General features: G+C 39.9%; 1 protein-coding gene across 3 annotated transcripts in view; it reads right to left on the bottom strand.

Moving 5' to 3' along the window:
• Window positions 1–21,312, bottom strand: part of Wdr7 (WD repeat domain 7) — a 281,263-nt gene that overhangs the window by 222,169 nt on the left and 37,782 nt on the right. For all 3 annotated transcript variants that reach the window (XM_006525478.4, NM_001014981.1, NM_001360837.1), the window contains exons 13-14: window positions 12,361–12,556; window positions 6,807–7,021 (exon numbers count right to left, since the gene is read on the bottom strand). In XM_006525478.4, coding sequence (XP_006525541.1) covers window positions 6,807–7,021; window positions 12,361–12,556 — 411 coding nt within the window. The remainder of the gene's footprint in view (window positions 1–6,806; window positions 7,022–12,360; window positions 12,557–21,312) is intronic.

Raw genomic sequence — 21,312 nt, 5'->3', positions numbered from 1 at the left:
AGCCAATCGCGATCACCTCGGGCTAGGAAGACGGCTGCAATACTTTCAGCGTGTCTCACCACACCATTGGATACAGAGTTTTCCAATTTATCTGCTCATATTTCCTGAGAGTAAATATCATGTCTTATTCATTTGGCTCTCCAGGGCCTAGCACAGTACCTAACTAGTCAATAAATGCTTACTGAACTGGACTGATTCAATTATTTTGCAGCATAAACTATAAAAGTCAAAAAGTTTTAAAATATTTTATATGGTCTAATAAAAAACAGATTTTTTTCACAAATACTAAAAGAACTTAATTCTTCAAATTGCTAGAATATTTATAATTAGTCAAACCCTTTATATGTCTATCACAATAACTTCAAGGTCTTACAGCAGAATTAAAGATGAAGAATCTCATATGAGGACTAAGAGGGGCTGGCTCCTGAGGTCATAGTTTGAATCTCCTTAGTGCTCCTTAGTAATCTATAACTACATTTATAAGGAGTGATTTAAAAACCCTGATGTATCTCACATACATTCCATTGCTATGTTTTCCCTTTATAAAAATCTTCTTAACGTATTTCCAAAGCAAATCACAATCTGAATTTAAAAACATCACAGAACAAACCACCTTACCTTGGCTCAGGATATAATGATGCATTAGACTGACTATGCACTACTCAGGCTAATCAGAAATCCACTGAACAGCTCATGTGCAAAATGTACATGACCAACTCAACATTAGGACCAAAGAGTTCTTTCCGGTAGTAGCTTGGATATTCATTATTTAAAGATGTTATAAAATCATCATAAATAAACAAGTCATGTTTAAGAATTCTTTAAAGCAGGAAAATAACCCAAAAATAATATAATTAGCAAAACAAGTTCTTGTTCTTTATTTACAACTTTTAATCTAGTGTTACTGGTTAATTGAATCATTGATATTGTATTCATAGAAATTTAAAACTCACTTGTTTCAAACTAGAAAAAAATGTTGACAACGTGAGTTGAAAAATTTAAAGGTATTTTACCCCAACCTATAAAATATACATATATGATATACACTCATATACACATAAAAGAGCACATGCCTGTACACCCTACAAACAATGTTCCTTCATATATGTGTGAAAAGTGAACATGCTGTAACAGGTGAGTTCAAATGTAGAGCTTACACACTAACATGTGTAAGGCCCTGGGCGAGGCTCAGCAGTCAACAGAGAAAGACGACATATAGAGTTCTTATCTGAGAAAACTGTTAAGACTGATCTTAAAAGGAGACATGCCACAAAAGCTCTTCCTGGCTTATTTCAAGATGAAGTAACAGCTGCTGTTATTTGTGATCATTAGCATCTAGATGGAACAAAGAGTGGTGACATTTGGCACTGTAAAAAGTCCACATATTTGTTCTGTAATGATTCACGCGGTTTGTCGCATACTTTCTCTTTGAAACCCTTGTAAACATGTAAAAGCTGTTCTTAGCTCCAAGGACCTGATGAGTGAGTGCTGAGCACCACCTGCAGATTCTAGGGAGCACTAACAACAAAGGAATAAGGTTCCATAAGAGACCACCATGAACTTCAATCAAATGAGCTAATGAGCTCACCTGATGAAAGACAGACAGCCTCAGACACAAGAAACTCTGGAAACTCCCAGTAAAGTGAGAACAAAAGTAACTGAAACACTACATATTTCAATGGTTAAAAGACAAAGGAAAAAGAAAAGCCCTATCTTAAAGGAACAATAATATAAATAATATATAATTGCTCAAAAAAATTGAATATAACATCACACCTGCCTGAAGTCCCAGCTCTTAAGAGACAGAGGCAGAAGGATTACTGAAGGTGTGATATTGGATTAGATACATGGCAAGTCCCATACCAGCCAGGGCCTCACAGTGACAGAGAGACAGAGACAGAGACAGAGACAGAGACACAGAGAGACAGAGGCATTTGAAAGAAAGAAGAAGAAAGAGAAAGAGAGATTAGACAATGGCCAGTGGATTGGACATGGCCAGGGCTAACTGTGACAAAGAATGGCAGTAAGTAAAGACTAGAAAAGAAAGAGTGAGAGGAGCAGAGCGAGAGAGTGAGTGAGCAAGCGAGAGAGGGAGAGAGAGAGAGAGAGAGAGAGAGAGAGAGAGGATGCCGAGAACAGCAAGAGCTGCAGAATGGTGAGCCTGGCTGGGTTCTGAGAAGGAGGAGTAGCCCAGAGACGCAGGCGCCACGAGAGTGGCTTGGGGGCTTGAGATGTGGATGGCCACCAAGAGAGCCAGGATGCTTGAGACTCTTGGTATATGCTTGATATATGTTCCATATGCTGACAGGCGCCACAGGTTTAGTGTTAACTGAAGACATCCATGTGGCCCCTCCCTCCTCTTTTTGGCCAGGAGTAATGGAAACGACCAGCATACAAGTTCCTATGAACACACACACACACACACACACACACACACACACACACACACACACACACTATACACTGCCACCTAGAAGAAGCAACCATCTCTTGCTCTAATCATCCCCAGGGTACTCCACAGACTCGACTAGTGTCTCTGAAATAATCCTGAGAGACAGAACCTGCTTGCTCTTTTCTGTGAAGAACTGTTTGCTCAACTTACACTGGAGTGCACATGCCAGCCCTTCTTTATCTTCACTGCCTAATCTCATCTCTGACCCTGATGACCACTCACTGTATCAATACAGTAGTCTACTACTTTCCTTTGACAACACTTATTACTACTTAATAGATGCTATTACACATGGAAAAGTTTTCTTTAACAAAAATCTTTCAAAATTGTTCAACATCATAGAATTCCCTGTTAAACCCTCGGCTTCGGAATCAAGTTCCTTCACAGTATGATCTCAGCCTACACTTGCAAACAAACTTCTCCCTGAATGTCTTAGGCATGTTACAAGTAATTGTCACAGATAAGGTAGTTAGACTATATTAAATACTGAAAATAAAAAGAAGCACTTGATGCCTTCCCATTGGAAGTTTAGTACAGACAAGAGGAAAACCAAGATATTAAAAAAAAAAAAAATCAAGTCCCCATGCAAAATTGTACCAGAAGCAATCTACAGATCCAACCCAACCCCCATCAAAATTCCAACTTAATTATTCACATATATTGAAAACACAATCTTCAACTTCACAGGAAAGAAACAAACAAAAATCCAAGCTAACTAAAACAATCCTTAATAATACAAGAAATGCTGGAGGTGTCGCCATCCCAGATTTCAAATTGTACCTCAGAGCATTGTAATAAAAACACTATGGTATAACCATAAAAGCAGACATGGTGATCAGTGAAATAGAACAAATGACCTAAATGTAAATCCACACACCTATGGATGCGTAATTTTTGACAAAGAAGCAAAAACTTCATGCTAAAGAGAAAACAGCATCTTTAACAAGTGGTGCTGGTCAAACTGACTGCTTCGTGTAGAAGAATAAAAGAGATATAAATCTATCACTCTGCACAAAATTCAGCTCCAGACGAAGAGCCTCATCATCACACCAGATGGACTTGAACTCACAGTCACAGGAAAGGGCTTTCTGAAAAGGACAAGGATAGCCAAGGCATTAAGACTAACAACCACACCGGGTGTGGTGGTGCGCGCCTTTAATCCCAGCACTCGGGAGGCAGAGGCAGGCAGATTTCTGAGGCCAGCCTGGTCTACAAAGTGAGTTCCAGGACAACCAGGGCTATACAGAGAAACCCTGTCTCAAAAAACCAACCCCCCCCCAAAAAAAAGACTAACAACTACTAAACTGTACCTCAGGAGGCTACAAAGCTTCTGTATGGCAAAACACAGCATTATTTGAACAAAGTAGCAGCCTAGAGAATTAGGAAAAAATGTTATAAACTATGTATGTGGCAGGTTTAAATATACAGAAAAATTCAACAACCCAATTTTAAAACAGGGCATATAAATAAAAAGTTTTTCTCAAAATATGAAACACAAATAGCTGATAAACACTTCCTGAAAGTCTGCTATCCTCAGCCACTGGGGAAATGCAAATGAAAGCTACTCTTATCTTTTCACCTTACACCGAATGGCAGCAGGTGCTGGAGAAGCTTCTATAGAAAGGGAACATTACTGCCGCCGGGACAGCAAGCTGGTAGAGCCACTGTGAAATCAGTGGAGAGGCTCCTCAAGGAGCTGAGAACATATCTACCTGTTAACCTGTTAGCCAGCTACAAGTTTCCTGAGCTTAAGCTCAAAGGACGCTAAGGATAGAGATACCTGTTGCCTTGGTTAATGTTCTATTGTGATAAAACACCATGACCAAAATCAACCTGGGAAAGAAAGGGTTTGTTTGGTTTAAACTTCTGCATCACAATACATAATCAAAAGAAGTGAGAGCAAAAGCTCAAGGCAGAGACCTAGAGGCAGGAACTGAAGCAGAGGCCGCAGGCTGCTTATTGGGCTGCTCGCCATCCTCAGCCTGCTTCCTACACATCGCAGGAACTACTCCCATCAGTACTCCCACATTAATCATAGGTTAGATAGCTTGGAAAGGATCAGAGGATATGAGGGCTGGTCCAAGGAAGGGAGAAACAGAAATTAGCACTATAAAGGGGAAAAGGGTAAATTAGAATTGGAGGATTAAATTCAGAGGGGAATGGGAGGACAATGTAAAGGAGGGGCTATGAGAGGCATAACTAACACTAACAACCTTTTGAAAGACCATTATGGAAATCTGCTATGGTAGAAGCTTCCTAAGATATGATATCTTATAAGATATACATATAACGTGTGTAAATGGAATTTAACTGGGGTCACCATATAATGCAGGAGGTAATGAATAAACTAGACATCATATGATATGAAGTGAAAACCTCGGAGTAGGAAGGAGTTGCATTCTGTTGAGTCGTTGGCCAAAGGGAACCCTCAGACCACACCTCGAAACATTACAGGCGACTGCCGATACTGCTGGTTCCCTTCTACAACCTGAAGGTAAGTCACGGAAGATACCACTTACACCACTGAACATGAGAGCTCAAGTTGGTGCCCGACTAGAAGCTTTACCCCTCCAGACTCGCACTCACAGCACTGGAAGATGATTGCTCTCCGAGATGATAGAGGAAAAGAGCATCTCCCCAAGCTATAAACAGTAACTCGCCTGCGAGACAGACTGGTGCAATAGCAGCATCAATGTTATGTAAGTAACCAAACGTGGGATGGAACTCACACTTCACAGTTAATGAGGCCAGAAACTGTGACTAGAGAGGGCTGGGCATTGGGGAAAACCTACTATTATTATTCTGCTAACTAGACACAGCAACAAAATGACTCCTAATGACATACTGCTACATCCACGGGCCAGTTCATTGCTCTGCCTGCATCAGAGAAGCTGCTTTTTCAGTATATCCTACTTCACAAAAAGACCTACAGACAATGTGAAGACAGTCAGAAACCCTAGAGATCTCAGCCCTAAGAGGAATGGTTTTAGCAAACCCCTCTCCACAAGGTTTAGGAATCTATGTGGAAGAAGTGGAAAGATGCCAAGAGCTAGAGGTGGTGATGATTTCTACCAAGCAGCCTCTCCGGGCCATCAGGGCCGATGCACGACTGAACTCACTGTGACAGCGTGCACGATCAGTGAGAGAAACCCTTAATGGTACAGCCAACATCCATTTTTCATGAAGTGATTATCCTCCTGCAGCCTCAGCTGCCTAAGCCTTTCCCCCTCCTATAACTGTCTACTGGGTAGGCAAAAATTACTCTCCAGCAACTATCTCTGCTTCCATCGCTAATTGCACTATAAAATATACTATTAAAAGAGGGACAAACAAGACTGTAAAAAAAAAAAAAATCGCCTAACGAACCCTGACCACTTACTAAAGCCATTCATAAAGAGCACTACACTGCTTATTTTTCTTTAGCTTTCCAGCTATGTGTTAGAAAATTATTTTTCTAATCTTGTATGTCTAGGAGCTACTACCATCAAGAAATATAAGAATGTATCTTTTGTTCCTTAAAGATAACAACATGGACAAATTCTTTAATACACTGTTTTATACATTTGTACAAAATGAAAGTGGTGCCACACTGTATGAGACAATGACTTCCTGGGTCAAGTTCAGGATTCTTTGAAACAAAGGACAGGCATGGCAACAGACACATCTAAGCTGTGATTTCTCCTCAAACTTTAGAGCATGGACCTGAAGGTATGGAGAAAAACCACCGAAGGATTTCCAAAGTCCAACTAATGAAATATGAACCACAACTGAGCCGATAAAACATTAATGTCTTGGGGAAAGAAAGGATGATCAAAGTGTGGTATCACTGCCAATTATGGCGGCTATGGGTCAGTGGGACAGCGGTGGATTCTCTTCCACTGCCAGCATTCCCTAACTCACGATAACTGTCAGTTTACAGGGGAGACTTTCAAACCCTTTCAGTTTTATACGCAAGTTTAACTATTATGAAAAAATGGAAATCAAGAAGAGAGCCACAAAATAAAGAGCAGTTTAGCGTTTCCAAATGAAGGATGGGGGACCAGATGAATGGCCTGGCTCTGCTGCAGCTCATTAGTAGGACATCCTTCTGGCAAACAGAGAAGCAGCAAGGGTCTGGATTGCAAGTATCAGTTCGGAAAATTGAATTGAACTTAAGATTACACAAAGGGTTAAAAAACTGTGGTTTTTTTTATAATATCAAACCAACATCATTTAGTACAGTAAAAATAATTTAAAGATTTTGATGGGTAAAAAAATCCTTTTATTTGATAAAATGCTCAGGATTGGAAACACCTATTTTACTAAATAACCCTCCATGGAACCCACGGACAATGAAACTACATACAAAGCTCACCTTGTCAGAGGCCTCAGAAGCCAAAAGGTTCGTTGCAAGGGTTTGCAGCTTATGGTGGGCCATATTTTTAAGGGCGGCGAGACTCCGTCTTGTCATGGCTTGTTTCAGGTTGACTGCTGGATGACTAAGAGAGTCTACAGCGGCAGGAACGGCTTCGTCACAAGCGTTCAGTATCTCCACTGCTGTGATTCCCATTGCACAACGATCCAGCGCACCTGGAAAGCAGCACCTCCACGTGGGTTACACAATACTAGCAACTTGTAATTTCATTGTTTAGGTACAGAAAAAAAATGGTATAGCATATTTGGAGGAATGTCTTATTAGTATTTACCCACAAATATCCCCTTGTACTTCCTCCATAAACTAATCTTCCATGTAGATCCCACAATTATTCCTCTCCCCCAAGTCTTCACAAACCTTCCCAGTAAACTCTAATGAAGGCTTTAAAAACCTCTACCAGGCCTTTCCCCTCATCTGTTTCCCAGGAGAGTTTTCCTAACTAGTCTACTGCTTTCACACTCTTTACAAACACTAAACTCAATGATCTCACCTCTCTTAGTCTTCTACCAACATTTATACAACTGTAACAAAAACCCTCAATAAAATGGGTCCATTTTCTCCTTCAATAATGTCGGAAGCTTTTTTCTCAAGAAAGCATCCACAAAACAGAAATGCAAATGTTGTGTCTTCTCCATTTAGTATGCAAAATTTCTTCTTCATTGCTGGTTATTAAATCCTGTGCCTCTTTCACGATAGACAGGAAGAAAGCACCCCACCACTGTAGGATCTGTTGGGTTCTTAGTTCCATCACTGCAACGTTTCTCATGTTTATAAACTAAGTACTATTTCTACCCACAGCTACTACAAAGCACCTCATCTGGCCTTCCCTTCTATTTCTTAATTGTTTACTGATTGACTGATTGATTGATTGATTGGTTCCAATTTCAAGACAGTTTTTCTATGTAGCCTTGGCTGTCCTGGCACTCACTCTATAGATCAGGCTGGACTCAAAACCTCTGCTTCTCGGTGCTGGAATTAAAGATGTGCACTGTGGCCCAGTTTACATATTTCTTTCTTAAGTTAGAACACAAACTTCTTCCAGCATAAGTTTTGTCCCCACTTTTCATACTCCCAGATTATTTTATCAGCTTCTCATTTTCTGTTTTATTTTTTCCTTACTTATAACTACAAGCATATCAACTGTTTATTAAACATCTTTAAGATTAAATTATTCTTATGTGTATGAATTTTTGCCTGCATGTGTGCTCTGTGCACCACATGCATGTTTAGTGCCTGCAGAGCCTAGAAGAGGGTGTCAGAACCTCTGAAAGTAGAGTTTCAGAGTTACAGGCTGCCAAGTAGGTGCTGGGAACTGAACTGGAGATTTCTACAACAGCAGCAAGTGCTCTTACCTGCTAAAACAGCTCTTCAGACCCTTACTTAAATTTTTACACGCCTTTTCAAATTCAGAACTCTGAAGTACCCAAGAGCTAGAGAGCTGAAGGTGATTTTCTCACTCTAAAATGTTTATGTTAACTATTTGTAGGTTAATGAGACACATAGTTAACAGCTTATAGTAGTTCTTGCAAATCCATGGGGGGTAGGGGGAAGGCCAACAAATAAAAGCGGAGAAATCACATTTGTTTTGGATTTCAACTGAGATGGGAGATACATGCTTTTCCTCCTCTTGATGTTCAAGCTGTAGCTAGTGATATACAGGCCCCTAGAGAGTTGGGAAGGTACATCATGAAGGTATTGCCATTATTTATTTATTAAATTTATTTATTTATCAAATCAATAAAAAATGAAGCTCTATAAATCAGATTCAGGCAGGATTTGATGTATGAAATGTATTTAAACTCCAAAGAGCTACCTCAGCCATCCTCAGAGTGTTTGGGGAGAGACTCAAGCCTAACCCTGCTCATACGGACTGGGTGCTTTGCTGTTAGCCTGAGAACCAGCTCTGCTGATTTTAGGTTAGATGCCCTCAGTCATACATTAGTTGCATTTCTTCTTTTCAAAGGCATAGGGATTGCTTGAAGCTTTTCATCATTAAGGGCTATATTGGCTTTAGTTTTATCGTGTGTGTGTGTGTGTGTGTGTGTGTGTGTGTATTCTCTTTTTTTTTTGGTTTTTTCAAGACAGGGTTTCTCTGTATAGCCCTGGCTGTCCTGGAACTCACTTTGTAGACCAGGCTGGCCTTGAACTCAGAAATCCGCCTGCCTCTGCCTCCCAAATGCTGGGATTAAAGGCATGTGCCACTATGCCCAGCTGTGTGTGTGTATTCTTAATTAGGTTAAAATATGCTCCTTTAAGTCCTACACTCGAGGACTTTTACTATGAAGACGTGCTGGACATTATCCTTCCCCCCTTTAAAATGATCATGTAATTTTTGTCACTAAGCCATTGTATGTGATTTACTGCATTTACTAACATGTGTATGTTGAACCATACTTGCATCTCTGAGATAAAGTCAACTTGATGACAGTGAAGAATCTTTTTCATGCATGCCTGTAACTAGTTTGTGAGAATTGTATTGAGGAGTTTTAGACAGTCTGGTAGGATTCTGCTGTGAATCCATCTGGGCCTGGGCTGTTGTTAGTCAGAAAGCTTTTTCTGACTGTTTCAATCTCTTCATTCGTTGTAGGTCTGGTTAGGTTGTCCATCTCCTCCTGGTTTAAGTTTGGTGCTTTGGATGAATCTAGAAATTAATCCATTTCAATTATATTTTTCAACTTAAAATAATAGCACAGATTTTTAAATTATTTCTTTACAAGTTTCCTTGGTGTCTGAAGGGGTGTGATAATCTTGTTTATCTTGGATTTGTTGGTTCTTTGTATTGATTTTTATTGTTTATATGCATTTCTTTGTATTGTACATTTCAATGCTTTCTGTTCTGATTTTTATTATTTTTTTGTCATGTTCTGGATTTTGGTATGATTAGTTCTTGTTGTTTGAAGCTCTTGAATGACATCATCAAGTCCCTCATGTGTGCTCTGACTTCCTCCTGCAGGCACTTAGAGCTGGACTTTCCTTTACAGGACTGTTTTTAATGTATCCCAGGGGTTTTTTATTGTATTGTGTTTACATTGTCATTTAGTTCCAGGAATTTTTTTATTTCTTTTTTATGTCATTGACCTACTCATCATTCAGTAATGATTTGTTTCATCTCAGGGAGTTTCTGTACTTACTGGTGATTTCTTTGCTGTTAATTTTAAGCTTTGTGGCACTATTGTCACATAGGCCACCAGAGCTATTTCAATCTTTCTGACTTGGTTAGGATCTGTTTTCTGTCCATGCATGCAGCTCATTCCTGAGAAGCTTCCATTGGCCACTGGGTAGAAATGGACTCTCTCTTTTCTTAATTTTTGTGTGCTTGTTTACTTTACATCCCGCTCACTGCCCCCACCCCCGGTCACCCCATCCCACAATCTTTCCCTCCTCCCTCCTCCCCTTCTCTTCTGAGTGAGTAGCTCCCCAACCCCCAACCCCCAACCCGCATCCATCAAGGCTCTGCAAGGCTAGGCGCTTCCTCTCCCACTGAGGCCAGACAAGGCAGCTAGAAGAACATATCCCACATATAGGCAACAGCTTTTAGGACAGCTCCCATTCCGGTTGTTCAAGACATGTACGAAGGTCAAGTTGCACATCTGCTACATAGGAATGGAGAAGCCTAGGTCCAACCCCTGTATGTCCTTGTGTTGGTGGTTCAGACTCTGAGAGCCCCAAGGGTCCAGGTTAGTTGACTCTGTTGGTCTTCCTATGGAGTTCCTATCCCCTTCAGGGCCTTCAATCCTTCCTTCTATTCTTCCATAAGAGTTCCCAAGCTCCATCCTCTACTTGGCTGAGGGTGTCTGTATCTGAGTCAGCTATGGATGCAGCCTCTCAGAGGACAACATGCTCCTGTCTGCAAGCATAACAGAGTATCATACCTTTTGAGGTTTGGTCGGAATATTCTGTAGACTATCTGTGATGTCCATCTGATGCATGGCGTCAGTCAATCCTGACTTGCCTGTAAGTCTTTCTTTAATTTGAGGAGATTTTCTGCTCTGACCTTGAAGATCACATCAAGGCTACTGCCTTGGCACTCTTCTCCTTTGACTATCCTGTGCTGTCTTTGTCATTTTTTTCAACCATGAACTCCTCTTTTCTTAACATAGCTCAGTCATTACAGCTATCCCCTTTACGTTCATTAAGCTGTTGAGTACCATCTTCTCTAAAATCCTCAAACTCTCTGATGGAAGTTGATGATATTTTAAGTTCTATATCCTGAGGTTCCGTATCCTGTTTTTCTCAGAGAGAACATTTATAAAGGGACTAGTTGGGGTTTTATGAGGGGACAGGAGAGACTCTGTTTTGGTATCTCTTGGCGGATACCCAGGAAAACTCCGATCCTTCCTTCTTACGTATTTTTAAAATGATGTGTATGTTTTGGGGTGGCTCTCGGCATGTGAGTGCGAGTGCCCAAGGAGGATGTACACACGCCTGGAGTGGAAGCTCCAGCGGGCTGGGGGCTGATCCTCTACAAGAGCAATGTGTGCTCTTTACAGCTGAGCCATCTCTCCACCCAAAGCAATTCTCCCCTTAAAAACACCCCAAAATACATCAGAAATAAATGTCCCAGCGGTAATGTTTACCACAGAGCTGTGTGACTTCAGTCTGCCTTGCTTCTCTTTTAATCTCTAGTGCTTTTAAAATATAACAGAAAATACTAATATCTCTTACAGTAAGTATAAAGCAGAATATAGAGTTAAATGCAAAAGGAGTCTGTTAGATTTTAGAAATGCTCCCTCTTGTGAAAACTGCTGAAGTTTAGTCATCCCTACTCTACTTTTGCAGGACAAGCAAAAAACACCTATCCAATCTACTTCAAAAGGATTATAAAGAACAGACAGAAGAAGAATAAAAACATTCATACATATTACTTAAAATTGCAAAAGTATTATCACATATGTTTGTAAAAAAACTTAAACTAAACCATTGAGTTACCTGCTGAAATATTCCTGGTAAAAACTATATTGATCTGTATGTGCACATCTGTATGTGCACATCTGTTGTGCACATTTATCAATGCCTGTGCTTTTTGGTTGAGCATTATTTATTCTAAACTAGACCCATACATACATAAAACTGAAAACTCACATGTTGTCTTTAAAGCCTACAGTGTCCATTTCAATTTGGCTCCTAAAATGACCCAGCCAGCTTCACTTCTCTGCTGTTCAAATCAAAGCTGGCTTTATCTTTTTCCACTGCTTTCTAACATGAGCCACAACTGCCTCCCTCAGCCTGCTTGGCCATCCATATATAATATGGGCATCACTGCCTGTCTTCCTCATCTGCACATCTCCCTCCACTGCATGTCTTTAAGGACTGTCAAACCATCTAAAGGTCTAACATGATACAACAAATACAAGGATGCTACACATGCCATCATGGATAAAAATAAAATTAGAAAGGAAAGTTACAAGAAATATCTATTAAAAACCTCTGTACATTTCCACATTTTTATATAAAGAACTATTTGACTCCACTCCCTCTCCACATTCATTCTTACCAGTGTCCATCTGCCAGACATACACAGAGCCGTCTGTGCATCCCACCACCAGGTAGTCGTCGGAAGGCCTCCACTTGATCACCTGAATAGGAAAGAGGTGGCGAGACGCCAACATGATGCATTTTTTCTCTCGCAGACTTAGGAGGCCTACAGAGTGGTCACTGGCTACGGAACAGATGCAGTGTTGAACTCTTGCCTAAAAAGGAGAATAAACTTTCATTAGATTTACATTAAAAGTAGAATAAGGTAGACCTTGTCTCCCAACAAGCTAAGTAATAAGTTATAAGTATACACCACTGAAAACCTACCACTATATTAGATCACTCTGAACAATTTCTTCTTTAGATTTTAATGAGAAGTTCCTGGTTCAAATAGATATGCTTTAAAAGTGCTAAATAATGCAAAGACTAAAGACTGGAAAGATGTCATTGAAATTTGAAAAGAACCTCCCTAAAACAATTGCTACATCCACAAAGGCAAAACTGGATGGCGGATGGCGCAGGTCAGGGTGGGTGGGGTGATCTGTTCTTATGTCTGTTCTCTTTCTGTAATATGAACTTATTTTTCTTTGTTTCCAAAGAGAGCTTTCGTGGTCTTTTTTTCTGCTCACGGCTCATTTAGACCCATGCTTCTCCCTGCACTGTTGTCCCAATAGAGTCCCTCAGAGTCTCACAGTCACAGTTGCGAGGCACAGCTAACATACATTGTCTTCTCCCTTCACACACTGTCTGCAGACCGGCACCCCTGCTCCCTTCGTGGTATTTGCCTATAATGACAGAAGGCACAGCACTCAACTAACCACACGACAGACACTTAAACCTTCCTCAGAGTGTTCCCTGCTCGTTACTAATGTCTACCCTTCAATTTCCCTTTAAAACAATATCATTTATGAATAAGCAAAGAAATGATTTTTCACTAGCAAGAGAGAGCTGAATCTACACTTATAGCAAATTAAAAGACTTTTAGTTTCTATAGGACAATTTATAAGCAATTTAATATGTAACCATATGAAAGCAACCATCTGAATTTATTGTGACTGTCTTAAGAAATAAGGCCCGTAATGCTGCGTAGCTCTTGTTCCAGTGAAAATGCTTTGCTATTTTGTTTTGTTTTATTTTGTTTTGTTTTTGAGCCAAGTGTCCTGGCATAGCCTAGGCTGGCCTCAGACTTAGATTATGCCTACCTCAACCAATCAAGTACTAGGACTATAAATACAACCCATCCTCAGCTCTAATCTGAACCATAGGATGTCCTAGAGCCTTTACAATGCTGGTGTGAATGTGACTCTGCTTGGGCCCTTGTCTGTTGTGAATGCTCCCAGCTCAAGACTGAGTTTTCCTTTACAACAGCATAGCATCCTGAGTCTATGAATGTGGCTCTCACTGGTCCTCCCTATATCTCCTACTCCCTCTCCACCAGGAGTTAGCTGTACTTTTATTCTGGTGAATGCTTACAACTGAAAGTAATTTAAAGGTAAGAAAACCAAGTGCAGAGAGAGACCACAAACTTTGCTTAAAGCATTACACAGAATTGCCTTAGACACTTACTAAGCTTGTTTATGACTATTCAATGCCTTTTTTGCTTGAAAAAGACATAACAACAGAAAATAGACACATTTCTGACACATACAAATTAGTTTTATAATTACCAAATAAATAAAAATAAACTGACAAACTAAAACACTAATTCTTATTTAGCCACGATAGACTAAAACTGGGAAATACACACATGCAAATTTACATATCCTGATGCTCTTACTTTCAATTATTTTACAAAACATACACTAGATCTATCAGTGGACAAGACATATATTCTAACTCCAGATGGAAGACAGTTTAATAAAGTGCAAGCCTTGAATGTGTATGAATTATCATTAGCACTAACTCTGGATTTGTCAAATGATTCACTAATTTTACAAGGAAGAGATGAATACTGTATCAGGTGATAATGACTATTTTTTATTTTGCATCTGGTATTTAATTGTTTTGGAAAGGCGGGTTTCTGTATTTCTGCCACATGAAGCAGAGCTCCTCATCTCTAACTGCAAAGAATCATCATTAGCCATCCCTGCTCTTGCTCTGACCGTGTGCTCCCATCAAGCCTGCCCAGGCCTAGCACTCAAACCTTCTCCACTACTTGTGGTTTTACTGCTTCAACTCATGAAATCTCTCTAAAATCTCCAATAAAAAGGACTAGTCAGTAAATGGCCTGCTGCTCATAACGACTGAAATTTGGGTCCCTAGCACCTACACTAAAAGCCGAGCACAGAGGTGCACACTTGCAAGACTGGTGCTGTGGAAGAAGAGACAGACTAATCCTAGCATCCAGACTAGCCAGTCAGCAAGCTCCAGGCCCCAGGGAGAAAACATCTCTTCAAAAATAAGATGAAGACCAACTGAGAAAGACATCCAACATCAACCTCTGGCAACCACCCCCTCCCCAAAACACATACACACCACCACCACCACCACCACTACCACCACCCAGGCATACACACATGACCACATGAACCGGCACCCACACAGAGCTAATAGCTCTTTAGTTAGACAGTGTTTTGCTGAGGCAGGTGATAGTGGTGATAGTTAGAAGCTAGTTTGGGCTGCATATGTCACTGGCAATGGGCTTTGTGATGGTTTGCATGAGAATGTCCCCCATAGGCTCGTATGTGGTTCCCCAGTTGGCGGAACTGTTTGGGAAAGATTAGAAGTTGTGTCCTTATTGGAGTGAAGATGCATCACTGGAGGTGGCTTGGAAGTTTCAAAGTTTCACGCCATTCTTGGTGCTTTGTGCTTGTGAGCTCTCAGTCTGCTACTTCAGCTGCCATGCCTAATGCTATGCCTAGAGTAGAAATGACTCGATAGAGTTAAACCTCATTAAGTCTGATTCCACTAATAAACTGAGTTGATGACTGCCTTTGAAGCCTGTACAAAAAAAAAAATCAACAATATGAACAAAGCAAATGCTTAGTCTATTTAATGTAGAAGGAAAAAGACCATTTGAGAATGTCTTTGGTATTAATTTTCATTCAATGAGAATTATGATAAATAATTCTTAGCTATCTATTAAATGAAAGCACTTAAAAGATTTGCTAAAACACAAGTCACATGTTCTTATCTGTCCTCAGAATTATTAAAGATGCACTTCCTAAACATATTTAACAGCTCATATTTCTTCTTGACTTAGATCCAACTTTCTTTTTTTTTAATGTTTGAACTTCATTTATTTAAAATGTTTTAATACATATTTTATTAGATATTTTCTTTATTTACATTTCAAATGCTATCCCAAAAGTTCCCTATACCCTCCCCACACCCTGCTCCCCTACCCACCCACTCCCACTTCTAGCCCTTGGCGTTCCCCTGTACTGGGGCTTATAACGTTTGCAAGACCAAGGGGCCTTTCTTCCCAATGATGGCCAACTAGACCATCTTCTGATACATATGCAGCTAGAGACACAAGCTCTGGGGGTACTGGTTAGTTCATATTATTGTTCCACCTATAGAGTTGCAGACCCCTTTAGCTCCTTGGGTACTTTCTCTAGCTCCTCCATTGGGGTCCCTGTGTTCTATCCAATAGCTGACTGTGAGCATCCACTTCTATGTTTGCCAGGCACTGGCATAGCCTCACTCAAGACAGCTATATCAGGGTCCCTTAAGCAAAATCTTGCTGGCATATGCAATAGTGTCTGGGTTTGGTGGCTGATTATGGGATGGATCCCAGGGTGGGGTAGTCTCTGGATGGTCCATCCTTTCGTCTTAGCTCCAAACTTTGTCTCTGTAACTCCTTCCATGGGTGTTTTGTTCCCTATTCTAAGGAGGAATGAAGTATCCACACTTTGGTCTTCCTTCTTGATTTTCTTGTGTTTTGCAAATTGTATCTTGGGTATTCTAAGTTTCTGGGCTAATACCCACTTATCAGTGAGTGCATATCAAGTGGCTTCTTTTGTGATTGGATTACCTCAATAAGGATGATATCCTCCAGATACATCCATTTGACCAAGAATTTCATTAATTCATTGTTTTTAATGGAGCTAAGTAGTACTTCATTGTGCAAATCTACCACATTTTCTGTATCCAACTTTCTTTATGAACAATAACACTAGCCATCTACTTTGTGTATAATGACTAATTTTATAACCTATTAATAAAACTTCATTTTTTATTTCTACTTAAACATGGAAACATCAACTGAAGATGATTTAGCGACAGCATTATACTAAGAGAATGTGTAAAGCACTCTGATGATATAATTAAAAGTGATTATACAAGCCAAGCATGCTGACTCATACCTGTAGTCTCTGAACTTGAGGAACAAAGCCAAGAGGAATAGAAGAGTTCGTGACAAAGCTAGGCTACATAGAAAGTTCCAGGCTGGCACAGGCTACAGACACACTCACAGAGACACATACGCCAAGGTTACCAACTAAAATGTAGTACATTCTCACCAAAACTTATTTGGAAGGCATTCATACTCTAAATTCTTTCCATCATTTACATATTAAAATACTGGTGTGTGTGTGTGTGTGTGTGTAACTTATGTATGCCTCTGTGTAAAAATGGTATCACCATTCCTGACTTCAAGTTGTACTATATAGCTGTATAATAAAAACAGCATGAAACTGCCATAAAAACTGACAGGTTGATTAACAGAATCAAACTAAAGACCCAGACATAAATTTACACACCTATGGATATTTGTTTTGCTTTATTTGTTTTGTTTTGTATAAAGAATCTGAACATACAAACTAGAAAAAAATAGCACCTTCAAAAAACTGTGATGATAACAGCTGCATACAGAAGAATCCAAATAGACCATACACATCACCCTTCACAAAACACAACAGAGTGGATCAAAGACTGCAACATAAATACTGAATCTGATAGAAGAGAAATTGAGACATGCCCTTGAACTCATTGGCACAGGGGGACTTTCTGAACAGAATACCATTTGCACAGGCACTAAGAACAATTAATAAATGGGACTTCATAAAACTAAAAAGCTTCTACACAGCAAAAGACACTGTCATTTGAACAAAGTAACAGCCTACAGAAAGGGGAAACATTTTTACCAAATGCATATTTAATAAAGAGCTAGTATCTAAAATACATAAAGAATTTAAAAAACTGGATATCAAGAAAACAAATAACCCAATTAAAAATGGAGTGAGTGCTGGTTTAAACAGAATTCACAAGAGGAAACTCAAATGGCTGAGAAAAACAAAGCCATCAGGGAAATGCATAGAAAACGACTTTGGGTAGCCACCCTTCAGATGGCTAGTTGATGAAACAAATGAGAGCTCACGCTGGTGAGGACGTGGAGAATGGTCATTCATCCCAGGTGGGAGTGCAAACTCATACGGCAACTATGGAAATCAGTGTGGTGGTTCTTCAGGAAGATGGAAATCATAAGTGTGTGTGAGTGTGTGTGTGTGTGTGAGTGTGTGTGTATGTGTGTGTGTGTGTGTGTGTTTGTGAAGGCAATCTAAAGAAATTTCCAATAATTGGACAGGGCCCAAACTGGACATTCTTGCCACCCAGTGTTTTGGGATTGGGTACATCTCTTTGAGTTATTGGCCAAAAGGGTCCCATGGGAACCCCCACACAACCCAGGCTATTTCCAAGGTTGCTCTCCACAAAATGACAGCAAGACCCCATTGCTGAAGACAACACCAACACAACTCATTAAACATAGATATGAGCTGGTGCCTACATAAAGACTTCACCCCTCCACTCTAGCATTTTTGGTCCAGGAAGGTTCTCTGCATGACACCAAAGGACAGACAAACACCAAGTAAGTCACAAACTCTCTCATCTTCAGTGCTCCTGCCTGAAAGAATGCGTGTGCAATGGTGGCACTAAGCCTGTGGGAGTGACCAACCCAATACCTGATTTGACTTAAGACCCACTCTACTGTTTTGGTGGCCAAGAACCTTAGACCAGATAGCCCAAGGACCTAGGATAAAACCAAAGACTACATAAAAAGAAAAAGAGTTAACAATAAAACGGCTCCTAATGACATTCTGCTACACTCTTAGATCAGTGCCTTGCTCAGCCATCATCAGAGATGCTTCCCCCTGCAGCAGATGGGAACAAATGCAGACCTACAGCATGATGTGATGCAGAAAACTCAGCCCTTAATTGTGATGTCTCCATCACGTCCTTTCCCCCTCCCCCAGAGAGGAGGCAGAAGGAGCCCGAGGGGATGGAGGACACCACAAAGGCAATGCCCTCTCAGCCAACAGTGTCAATGCACACATGAGCTCACGGCGACTGAGGAGCATGCACAGGGGTTGCATGGGTTTGCTCCAGTTGGGGTCCTAGAGCTGAAAGGAGTAGACCCATGCCCCCTACCCTGGCCCAGAAGCTAGCTCCAGTTGCAAACCATTTGCCAATAAAAAATTAGCTTCCTCCATGGGTGCATCATTGAGGAAACAAACTCTCTTAAAGGTAGGCTGTATTCCCAGCAGTAGATGGGCAACGGGAATTGAACTCAATGGCATCTATGGAGGTCCCTTGTCTCATAATCTCATGCCGGGGCTCTTCCTGGTTTGATTTGTTTTATTTTTAATTTTACCTTATTTTTTATTTTATTTTTCTGTTCTCTCTTTACTCCCTTCAGATCCTTTGTATATACATTACAGCTTCCAATTTAGTGTTGCTATGGGATTCCTGAGTGTGCAAATGAGTGGTCCTGCTGCTTGTGCACTCTCTTAGGCTCTTTTCCTTCTGTTTCTTTGTTTTGTCCTACTTAGATGTGTTAGCTTTGTTTTATCTTATTACACTTTGTTTTATTATTATCCCACAGAAGCCCACTTGTTTTCTTTTTTAGTGACTTATTTATTTTATTTGTATTTTATGTACACTAGTGTGTTGCCTGCGTATATACCTGGACAGTTCTGAGCTGCCATGTGGTTGCTGAGATAGAACCCGGATCCTTTGGAAGAGCAGGACTTAAGCAGCTCTTAACCACTGAGCCATCTCTCCAGCCTGTGTATTTATTTTTTCTTTTTAAAGTCTTTTTCTCCATTAATCAAACTATTTATTTCCTTTCCGTCCAATTGCAGCCCCCATCTCCTCCCAGTCTCCCCCTTGCACACAGCTCCTGGCCCTATCTACCCTGGGTGATGAGAGACAAGGGATGAATCCAGATACAAGGGGAAGTAAGGAAGAGGTAGGAGGAGCTGTAATCAGGATATAGTATATGGAAAAATTATTTTCAATAAAAGGAAAAAGATAAACATTTAAAAAAAAAGTAACATCAATAGATCTCTGCCAAACTGTGATAACTATAGGAACTATACAATCCAGGTCAAGTCAAGAGGATCATGAGTTCTATGCCAGTCAGGGCTACACAGTGGGGTATTATTATAAAACAAAACAAAAACAAATTCCTGGGATGTGGCTTGGGGGTAGAACGCTTGCATAACATGCATGCAGCCTTGAGCTTTTCTGGATTTCCTTTTTTTTTTTTTCTTTTCTTTTCAAATTTATTTATTTTATGTATGTGAATATTCTATCTTCAGACACACCAGAAGAGGGCATCGGATCCCATTACAGATGGTGGTGAGCCACCATGTGGTTGCTGGGAATTGAACTCAGGACCTCTGGAAGAGCAGTCAGTGCTTTTAACCACTGAGCTATCTCTCCAGCAACAAGTTTTTTTTTTTATATATATAGTATAATAAACAAATCCTGCAAATAAATATTTTACCTAGATACGTACTTGTGAGAAGGCCTCTTTGTGGCAATATATACCATATGATTTTTTGAAATTAGTGATGGTATCACTGCCCATCCAAATAAATGATCAGAAACTTTCACTTACTAAGACTTAAAAGAACCCTGTAATTCAAGTACCTCAATTGTGAACCTCACAATTTCAACTTCTGCAACCACTGCCCTCAACCGATCCCAAGTCATCAATATCACTATCAATAACACTAAGAAGTGTCTTGCTGCTGTAGAGAATCTGTGCAGATTAGAGAAAGCAGTCTATCACTGACATTTTATAAGCCAAAATTCTTTACAGTATTAATCTTGTGTTAAAAGCAATATATAGTTATGATCTCAAATTCTAAGTTAAAAGTAGAAGCTAACAATAAGCAACAGTATATTTAGCCAAATTAAAATTTTTTATGAAAAAAAATAAGACAGATGGAGTAAGGATAAGTGGAAAAATATTAGACCAAAACATTAAGACAGATATTTAGTTGTCAAAGAAATGTAATCCTGATATTTTAAAAGGTTCATTGAATTTGCCAGTAAATAATCCTCCCATTACATTAAGTGCTGAAGAGCAAAGTCCTACAAGCTATCTTGGTGTCTGAAAGTCAAAACACACCACCTAGGTCATCCAGTCTGACCTTACACATTTTAAAGCATTCCCAGAAACCCCTCCTGTAACGTGTTCCTAAGCACAAATTACAGAAATTCCAGGCAGCCAGTGTAGCCCAGCCACTAGCTCCCTGGGGAGACAATCCCACTTTCCAACGGTTTCTAATGCAACTAATCTTCATTTTTATTATCGAGTTTTCCTAGTCTGATTCATAAACTATGATACTCCTTTGTTGGCACTGTCTGAAGGGCAGTCTTGTATTTGTCCCAGTAATTTTCTCTGTGCATAAATGTCCTCTAAATCTATGAACGCTCAACTGTCCCTCCCTTACGCATGCCCACCATTAGACAAGCTGTTGAGTGACCAGCTTCTTTGCCCATGAATCAATCCCACTTATCCCGCAATCATGACTTCTTGTACTTCCCAGAACTCTTTTCTTTGGAACATAAATGTGCCTATAAGATGTCATTTATCATTCTAAATATTCTATCTAAAAGAAGAAAGAGCCTATGAAATTAAATATTTATTTCATTTCCATACTTAAACAAAACTACAAAAAAAGATTTTTTTAATATCAGAAATGAAACTTTTATATAAAAAAAAAGAGAGAGCTGGTTC

This window comes from Mus musculus, chromosome 18, assembly GCF_000001635.26.
Source record: "Mus musculus strain C57BL/6J chromosome 18, GRCm38.p6 C57BL/6J".
NCBI classification, from domain to species: domain Eukaryota; kingdom Metazoa; phylum Chordata; class Mammalia; order Rodentia; family Muridae; genus Mus; species Mus musculus.
The sequence above is the reverse complement of the archived record's forward strand: the minus strand, read 5'-3'. Positions and strand labels throughout refer to the sequence as shown.